The sequence below is a fragment of the Nansenia antarctica genome (assembly GCF_963989245.1).
Source record: "Nansenia antarctica genome assembly, chromosome: 9".
Taxonomy (NCBI): domain Eukaryota; kingdom Metazoa; phylum Chordata; class Actinopteri; order Argentiniformes; family Microstomatidae; genus Nansenia; species Nansenia antarctica.
Genome location: NC_137679.1, coordinates 15,277,185 through 15,287,106, shown reverse-complemented (window position 1 = coordinate 15,287,106; position 9,922 = coordinate 15,277,185). Strand labels below are relative to the sequence as shown.

General features: G+C 52.2%; 1 protein-coding gene across 1 annotated transcript; it reads left to right on the top strand.

Moving 5' to 3' along the window:
- Positions 1–272: 272 nt before the first annotated feature.
- Positions 273–1,864, top strand: LOC308165380 (uncharacterized protein; the record flags this gene model as incomplete). Its single annotated transcript, XM_080539536.1, has 2 exons — positions 273–914; positions 1,268–1,864. The coding sequence occupies 2 exons, from the start codon at positions 273–275 to the stop codon at positions 1,862–1,864; spliced, it is 1,239 nt and encodes a 412-aa protein (XP_080395662.1).
- Positions 1,865–9,922: the final 8,058 nt, after the last annotated feature.

Genomic DNA, 9,922 nt, shown 5'->3' with positions numbered 1-9,922 from the left:
CTTACAATCATTACATTCCCTCTCTTTTTCTCTCTGTGTCTGTCTGTATGTCTTCCTCTCATCTCTCTTATCTCTCCCTCCCCCCCCTCCCCCCTCATCTCCCCTCTTTCTCTCAGTGCTGGGAGCAACCGGACCAACATCTCCATGGCAGCTAGGTCCTGACCCCGCCCCCCCCCCCACCACCACCACATCCTGCAATGAGCAGCCACATCCTGACCCCGCCCCCCCCCACCCCCCTCCCACCATCACCACCACATCCTCCAATGAGCACCATGTCTCCCAGGAAGAGCAGCAGCAGAGGGCGAGGAGGCCGGACGACCAACAAAACGGAGGAGGATGACGACTTCTTCCCCTTCGACCTGCTTCCTGCCGAGTGCCGGCTGCACGTCCTGTCCTTCCTGTGCGAGGCGGACAAGTGCCGCTGCGCCCTGGTGTGCCTCTCCTGGAGCCGCCTGGTCCGCTCCGGCAAGCTGTGGCGCGTGGCCGACTTCTCCCGCCGCGGGGTCTCCACCGCGCGCCTGGAGGGTCTGCTGGTGTCCAAGCGGGAGTTCGAGCGCTGGAAGGCTTGGGTCCACCACTACGCCCACCACCTGGTGTCCCGGCGGGCCAACCTGCTCAGCCTCAAGGCCAGCTTCGACCTGGGGGACCGGGTCAACAGGTGGGGCGACCTGCTGACTCACCTGCTGGACAACCTGCACTGTGGGGACCTGGGACAGCTGGACCTGGACTGGACCTTCACCCTGCTGGAGCCTCTGGATCTCCGGGTCACCACCTCCACCTCCACGACCTCCACCTCCACCTCCACCTTGGCCTCCACCTCCTCCTCCACCTCTACCTCCTCCTCCACCTCCACCTCCTCCTCCACGACCTCCACCTCCTCCTTCTCCCAGGACAGCGTCGCCAAGATGGAGCAGGTCACTTTATCACTTTATTGTTACTTTATTCTTGCCATTTTTACTATCCTTCTTTTTCTGTATTTTAGTTTTTAAATGCTGTATGTAAGGCACTTTGAATTGCCCCTGTTGTATGAAATGTGCTATATGAACTTACCGTACCTTGCCAATTATTACTTACGTTACTTATTTTACTTTACTCTACTATTGTGTTTTGTATCTTGCTGCAATGCCAACGTTGAGGAACTTAAGCCAAAGAATTTCTGATTCTGATTCAAAATCTTACTCTGACTCTGGTTCTGACTCTGACTCTGACTCTGACTCAGACTCTGACTCTGACTCTGGCTCTGACTCTGATTCTGGTTCTGATCCAGGTGTCCCACTTCCAAGCCCTTCTGGTCCGGCTGTCCCAGAGCTGCCCGCGCGTCTCCCGCATGCGGCTCCACTTTGACTGGTCCGACGCCTCCGTGTCCCTGCTGGGCCGCTTCCGCCGCCTGCGCGTCCTGGAGCTCAAGTACTTCTGGGCGTTCAGGGGCGTGAGCCCGGCCGCCCTGCAGGCTCTCGCCTCCTCCCTGCCGGCCCTGCGCTCCCTGACGCTGCACCTCCTGGTGCCCCTGCGGTCGCTGGGCGTCTCCTACACGCTGGAGTCCCCCTCCCTGGAGCTCCTGGACGTCTCCCCCTCCCGGGGGCTGGTGTTCTCCCACCTGCGGCTGCCCGCGCTCAGGGAGCTGCGGGCCAGGAGGGCGGTGCGGGGGATCACCCTGGACCGGCGGACGAGGCTGCGGATCCAGGCGCGCTGGCCCTGTCTGCACCGCGTGCTGCGGGAGGGGGCGCCCAGGCTGCAGGCGCTGAACAACGAGAGGCTGCCGCCCTCCTGGAGGGAGGAGGGGGCAGGGGCGTACGGGGAGCTGGCGGCCATCTTGCAGCAGTCCTGCTACTGTCTGCTGCACCTGGACAGCTGGCTGTGGTGACCTCCTGACCTCCACCCTGACCTCCACCCTAACCCTGACCTCCTGACCTCCACCCTGACCTCCACCCTAACTATGCCCTCCACCCTAACCCTGACCTCCACCGTAACCTCTACCCTAACCCTGACCCTCACCTGACCTTAACCCTGACCATAACCCTGACCCTAACCTCCACCCTAACCTCCACCCTGACCTACACCCTAACCCTGACCCTAATCACGACCGCAATCCTAACCTGAACCCCACTCTAGTTACCATAGTTATCATATTCCACTATATTTTCCAGGCCCAATCACAGCTGAGGAATACTGCTGACAGCCAATCACAGCTGAGGAACGCTGCTGACAGTCAATCACAGCTGAGGAACGTTGCTGACAGCCAATCAAAACGGAGGAACGTTGCTGACAGCCAATCACAGCTGAGGAACACTGCTGACAGCCAATCACAGCTGAGGAACATTGCTGACAGCCATCACAGCTGAGGAACACTGCTGACAGCCAATCACAGCTGAGGTACACTGCTGAGTTCATCATTGGGGTTCATTCCAATAGTCTCTCATCATTCCATTGAAATGTTGTGTTTTTCCAACTCTTGTTTTGATATATTATATATCTTATTTAAATATTATAAATATTATTTCAAAAGATTCAAAAACAGCTTTACATACTTTGTTTCAGTTTACTGTTAGGGCTTTCACACCGGCAAAGAACCGTGCCGGTTCGCGTTCGCGTTCGGAAACCTCCGGTTCGGAGGTGTGAAAGCCCTATGAGAGAACTTAATCTTAATTGATTATTGATTATTGATGGTCCTGATATCTTTCACAGCCAGAACTGAAGATGGCAGAGATGTGTTGACGTTGTCTTTGAAGGAAGGAACTTCATTTACTCATATATCCACTTCAGTCACAACGACTCATAGATCCACTTCAGTCACAACGATATGACATTTCACTGCTTCAATCATTTAAAAGCTGCTTTCACTGTTTAATGTGTAGGTAGGGTTAGGGTTTGTTTGTTTTTAGGTAATTTATCTTAAATAAATGTATTCTTCAAGATATGAAGCTGTGATGTTGCAGTACCCTTTTTAACCAGAGGGGGACGAAGGTCTATTCCAATAGAGTTGGGAATTCTACCCTGGAGGCTTGACCTTTATTTTTTCTTGTTTCATCAACAACTCATATGAAGCAAAACTATTTCTGAATACAAGTAAAAGCAGAACATCATTGTGCTAACATTTTTTTTCTCCAAACAAAGCTTGGAAATCAATGCATACTTCTGTACAACCCTTACAAAACCCTTACAAAAAGCATAAAATCGTTTTTCTATTATAAATCAAATATATATCAAAGGAGGGCTTTTGTGTTACCTGCCTCGTCCTGTGCAGTTATCCGCGTTCGTAAATTAGCTCTGAGAGCGTCGGAGCGTCCACGTGACTGCCTCTTGTCCAATCAAATTACTTGGTTCCTTTATTTGATTGGACGAGAGGCAGTCACGTGGACGCTCCGCGCTCTCAGAGCTAATTTACGAACGCAGCCATACGGACGCCCAATCAGGTGATGCCCTTTCAGATCTCAACGCTAGGGTTGGGTACCGAAAACCGGTACCAATATGGTACCGGCACCTAGGGAGAACAGTAAGGGTCCTAGGACGGAGCCCTGGGGGACCCCAGTGGTGAGGGCTCGTGGAGAGATAGTTTATTGTGTCGAAGGCAGCAGACAGGTCTAGGAGAATGAGAACACAGGAGAGGGAGGAAGCTTGAGCAGAGTGGAGGGCCTCCGTCACAGCAAGTAGAGCAGTCTCAGTAGAGTGGAGGGCCTCCATGACAGCAAGGAGAGCAGTCTCAGTAGAGTGGAGGGCCTCCATGACAGCAAGGAGAGCAGTCTCAGTAGAGTGGAGGGCCTCCATGACAGCAAGGAGAGACCTTTTCCCCAATCCTGATGACTTTTTTCCTCGACCTCCCTCATAGACCTTTGCTAGCAAGGTGTCAAGGAAAGGTTACAAGGAGAGGAAGGATTATAGCTAATCCGCACGCAGTCCTGGGCCCAGTTCAAAACTTTTCATCTAGATCAGAATGATCCGGATTCTTATTTGCTACTCAGGATCAGATCTATCTGGCTGATTTTGAGTCATATAGGGGAAGTCAGCCAGCTCGATCTGATCCTGGATCAGAGAAAAGAATCGATTCTGATTCAGACTAAAAGTTTTGAACAACTGGGCCCTAGGCTCTCGAACCAGGAAGTAGATGACTAAGGCCCTCCAACCAGTCAGAAGGTAGATGATACTAAACAACTACCAATAAGGAAGGAGTAATTCTGATGAGTGTTCTATGACTCTGACCATTATCAGATATGGCTCAACTGTTTATGTTTTTATTGTCATTAAAGGAAATACACACACACACACACACAAAATCAGTGAGGAATGTGTGCTGTGTTTGTGTGTGTGTGTGTGTGTGTGTGTACGTGTATGTGTGTGCCGTGTGTTTGATTGGACACAGCGGCTATCAGGAAGTACTATGGTATCTTAATAAAACACAGTTATAGTTATATACTGCTAGGGTGAGGGTGGGGGTGGGAGGGTTAGGATTTGAAGGCCGCAGGGACGTATGTGTGTGTGTGTGTGTGTGTGTTTGTGTGTGTGTGTGTGTGTGTATGTGAGTGTGTGTGTGTGTGTGTGTGTGTGTGTGAAGCTCCAGCGTTACTGTAGCCAGGTAAACAGCTGATTAGGCCTGGGCGAGCCTTGCCCTGGTTCCCAGCTCTCCCAGCCACCGTTGGCTGGTTAGTTAATGGTTAATCTGGGAGCCATAACCACTAGCCTGCCTGAGGAGTGGCTCTGGAGGGGTTTATGGTTATGACCCCTACACACACACACACACACACACACACACGCAAGACACACAGCCTCTACCCCAGTCTCCCAGTTCAGTAGAGAGATCGAGCTGTCAGAAGGAGGACAGAAGACGAGTAGAGAGTTAGAGGAGACCGTGTAGGACGGTAGCGTTAGCGTTAACGACATGGCGAAAGGAGGCGGGTTCCTGTCCAAGGCTCTGGCCGCGACCACCGTCGCACTGACCGTGGCGTCGCTAGGCTCTGTCATTACCATGGCGCTCGTGTACCAGACCTGGCTCGCCGCGAACAACCCGAGCCCTCCCCCTGCCCCCCGCCCCACCGCCCCCACCAGACCCCCGCCTGACCTGAGGCTCCCTCGGAACCTGGAGCCGCTGCACTACTCCGTCCTGCTGCGGCCGCTGCTCTACGCGCAGCTGCCAGACCCCCTCAACACCACCGACCCCTTCTCTAACGACTCTGTCATCATCACGCAGCCACAGCTGCCCAGCTTCACTGGGAGCGTCAACGTGACCTTCCGCTGCGTGGAGAGCACCGACACCGTGTTCCTGCAGGCTCGGGACCTGAGCGTGTGGGGCTGGGAGCTGAGGGATAACAACGGGACGCAGCTGGGCGTGGGGGTGGTGCAGCACCTCGGCAACGACAGCCACCCCAGCCACTTTGTGAAGGTCCCGTTGGTTAAGCCACTAGAGAAGGGGAGAAGCTACACCCTCCAGACCCAGTTCAACGGGACGCTTCACGATGACCTGGCCGGGTTCTACGTCAGCAGATACAGAGAGGGGGAGGCGGAGGTGGGGGGGGAGGGGGAGGCGGAGGGGGAGGGGGAGGCGGAGGGGGACGAAGGAGAGGAAGAGAAAGAGGACACAAGGAGGTAAGGGTTAATACGCACACACACACACACACACAGACCTGCATCTATACTGATGACCCTGTTGTCTATGCTGTTGCCCCAGGGTTAGAGTTAGGACCAGGCTCTTTCTGGGATGTGGTATGTTGGCAGAGAAGGTCAGTTAGGTACTGGGGGGCACAGGCATGGCGGGTTGTAGGTGAGAAGGAGGATTTTGTACATAATGCGGGGTTTGACCGGAAGCCAGTGGAGGTGAATGAGGGTGGGGATGATGTGCTGCCAGGGCTTGGTGTGGGTGAGAACCCTGGCAGCTGAGTTCTGCACATACTGGAGCCTGTCCAGGGCTTTGCTGGGTACCCCGAACAGGACTCCATTGCAATAGTCCAGACGGGAGGTGACGAAGGCGTGGAGGAGGGTTTCGACCACAGAGTCAGAGAGAGATGATCGGAGTCTGGCAATGTTTTTGAGGTGGAAGAAGGCAGATTTTGGTGACGGATTTGATGTGAGACTGGAAAGAGAGGGTCAAGGATGTCAAGGATGACACCCAGTTTTTTTTGAAAATAGCGGTTAAGTCATTAAAGCTGAGCAGTTGATTTTATATAGAAGGTGATCAAATACCAAGATATCCTACAGCTGCAGCGGAACATGCGGAACGCGCATGACACACACACACACACACACAGAAAGATCATCAGCTCATCGAATATGAAGTACACGAGAGATAATCAGCTCATCGAATATAAAGTACACAAGAGTACACTTGGAACCGGGAACGCGCATACAGCACTGAACAACATCCGTAGAATATAAACTTGTGAATGACAGTCACATACATACATACACACACACACACACACACACACACACACACACAATGAAAGATCATCAGCTCATCAATACGAAGTAGGCCTACATGAGAGTACACGCACAAAACCGGCTAACGTTACTGTTTACACAAGTAAAATCACTGTGTGGCAGTCAGATGGAGCATTCGGTAAACAACCGACAGCAAGGTAATGCATCAGCTGAGTTAAAGAAAACCAACTCTTACCTTTGATGACACCGATATGAGCCCTGCTTACCCGTACCTCCGCCTTTCTGTTCGTGGTGATTTTAGAGGCAATAGATTATTTTTGCCCCGCGCATATTGCTATGAATAGTTCGAAGCTAGCGTTAGGTGCGAGGCTGCTCAGTTAACCCATTAGCGGGAACATTACAAAATAGGCTGATTTAGTTGACCATGAATCTCACGAATGTTCATTTAAAATACTCGTATACTGAGCACTTGTATAAGAACATGAACCAGAGAACAGCAGTATATGCAATAACCCACAGTCGTCGCTGATGATGTTGCATTTTCGATTAGGATACGGGATTAAAGGGACGGGAGCCGGGCGAAGAGAGAGAGAGGAGAGTGATTTCCTGAAATCCAAATATCCCGCGAAATTCGGACCAATCACAAAACTGTTTTGCAAGCGCGTCGCCTCGCGCCGCGCGCCTGTTGAGAGTGATTCAGTCTCGATTGCAGTGCGAAAACAAACGACGTGGTTAATTGCAACATATTGTAATTTACTACACCCTAATTCGTAACGAAATGTAGGTCTGAAAGCGGCCTAAATCTAGCTTCAATCTTTAAAAAAAATCTGTTCTCAGGTCATAATAACTGATAATCGTTGCGCATCCTGAATCAAAGTGGACAATCAATTAGTGGCGGAGAAAATTGATTTGTGGCGGCCCGCCACGAATAAATGCATATAGAGGAAACACTGATCAGCGTAGCAGTGGAAGTTGAGGCTGTGATGATGGATGTTCTGGCCGAGGGGAAGCATGTCGATTGTGAAGAGGAGGGATCCAAGCACAGAGCCTTGAGGCACGCCTTGATTGACTGGGGCTGGGGGGGAACTCAAGCCATTGATGGTGCCAAACTGTTCCCTGTTGGAGAGGTAGGATTGGAACCAGGAGAGGGCTGTGCCAGTGACACCTAGGAGGGCAGATAGGTGGTGGAGGAGGATGGTGTGGGAGTGTCGAAGGCTGCAGAGGTCCAGGAGGATGAGGATACTGAAGCGGCCAGAGTCAGCAGCGATGAGAAGATCGTTGATGATCTTAATGAGGGCGGTCTCCATGCTGTGGTGTAATATGAAGCCAGATTGTAGGGGCTCTTAGAGTTCATGGTTGGTCATGTGCTGGTGGGGTTGGCCAGCGGCTACTCTTTCCAGAGTTTTGCTTAGGAAGGGAAGGTTGGAGATCGGCTGGTAGTTGTGAAGGTCATCAGGGTCCAGACCAGGCTTTTTGAGGATGGGGGTGACCAAGGCAGTTTTGAAGCTGGTGGGAACTATGCCAGCTTTAAGAGAAGCATTGATGATGTCCACCATGTAGGGGCAGAGGTTGGGAAGGCTGTGGGCATGGGGTCCAGGGAGCAGGTGGAGGTCTTGGCCAAGGTAACTAACTTGGAGACTTGAGGAGCATCCACAGGAGAAGAGGAGAGGCAGCATTGGGAGAACAGTGTTCTGGGGTTGTTTTCCTGGGAGCCAATGAGTCCGGAGTAGTAGAGTGTCTTGGTGTGGGAGAGAGCTTCCTTGTAGGCTTTGACGTGGTCATGAAAAGCCAGGAGGTGGACCGTGACACCAGTTTTTTTAGAAAGCCTCTCCAGCTGGTGACCAGTGGCCTTCATGCTGCGGAGTTCAGTGGTGAACCAGGGGGCAGGGTGGGTGAAGGAGATCAGTGGTGAACCAGGGGGCAGGGTGGGGGAAGGAGATCAGTGGTGAACCAGGGGGCAGGGTGGGTGAAGGAGATCAGTGGTGAACCAGGGGGCAGGGTGGGGGAAGGAGATCAGTGGTGAACCAGGGGGCAGGGTGGGGGAAGGAGATCAGTGGTGAACCAGGGGGCAGGGTGGGGGAAGGAGATCAGTGGTGAACCAGGGGGCAGGGTGGGTGAAGGAGATCAGTGGTGAACCAGGGGGCAGGGTGGGGGAAGGAGATCAGTGGTGAACCAGGGGGCAGGGTGGGGGAAGGAGATCAGTGGTGAACCAGGGGGCAGGGTGGGGGAAGGAGATCAGTGGTGAACCAGGGGGCAGGGTGGGTGAAGGAGATCAGTGGTGAACCAGGGGGCAGGGTGGGGGAAGGAGATCAGTGGTGAACCAGGGGGCAGGGTGGGGGAAGGAGATCAGTGGTGAACCAGGGGGCAGGGTGGGTGAAGGAGATCAGTGGTGAACCAGGGGGCAGGGTGGGTGAAGGAGATCAGTGGTGAACCAGGGGGCAGGGTGGGGGAAGGAGATCAGTGGTGAACCAGGGGGCAGGGTGGGTGAAGGAGATCAGTGGTGAACCAGGGGGCAGGGTGGGGGAAGGAGATCAGTGGTGAACCAGGGGGCAGGGTGGGGGAAGGAGATCAGTGGTGAACCAGGGGGCAGGGTGGGGGAAGGAGATCAGTGGTGAACCAGGGGGCAGGGCGGGTTAAGGAGATCAGTGGTGAACCAGGGGGCAGGGTGGGGGAAGGAGATCAGTGGTGAACCAGGGGGCAGGGCGGGTTAAGGAAACAGTCTGGGTTTTGAGGGAGGCGAGGGAGTTGAGGTTGAGGGATAGGGCGATGTTGTAGTGGGCTACCAGGCCATCCACCGTGGTGTTGGGGGGAACCGAGGCCATGTGAGATGCTATCAGGTTGGATAGGGCCAGTGCACTCACGGACTTGGTGTTCCTGAACATGATGGTGCGTTTAGGATGCTGCCTGGGCAGGGAGACCGGGACAGTGAAGAGGATGGCCTGATGAAGATTTCTTCATTACATGTATAAAGCCCTTCTGCATAAACTCCCAGGTTACCTAACCTCTTTATTGGGTTAGGGTTAGTTAGTTGGTTAGTTAGGGTTAGGGTTAGTTAGTTGGTTAACTCTTGGGGTTTCTCTGGTGGTGTTGTAGTGGTGTTGTAGTAATGTTGTAGTAATGTTGTAGTGACGTTGTAGTAACGTTGTTGTGGTGTTGTAGGGATGTTGTAGTAATGTTATAGTAATGTTGTAGTGATGTTGTTTAGGTGTTGAATGAGGAACTCTGTGGTGAATGTAGCTGTGCTGTGTTGTTGATGTGTTGATTGTATAGATGATGTGTGATTGTACTGTAAGTCATAAGAATGTTTTACATGGATAGTTATAGTTACTCTACTTACTGCAGTAACATTGTAGAAACATTGTAGTAACTTTGTAGTAACATTGTAGTAACTTTGTAGTAATGTTGTAGTGATGGTGTAGTAAGATTGTAGTAATGGTGTAGTAAGATTGTAGTAATGTTGTAGTAACGTTGTAGTAAAGTTGTAGTGATGTTGTAGTAATGTTGTAGTAACATTGTAGTAATGTTGTAGTAATGTTGTAGTAACATTGAAGTG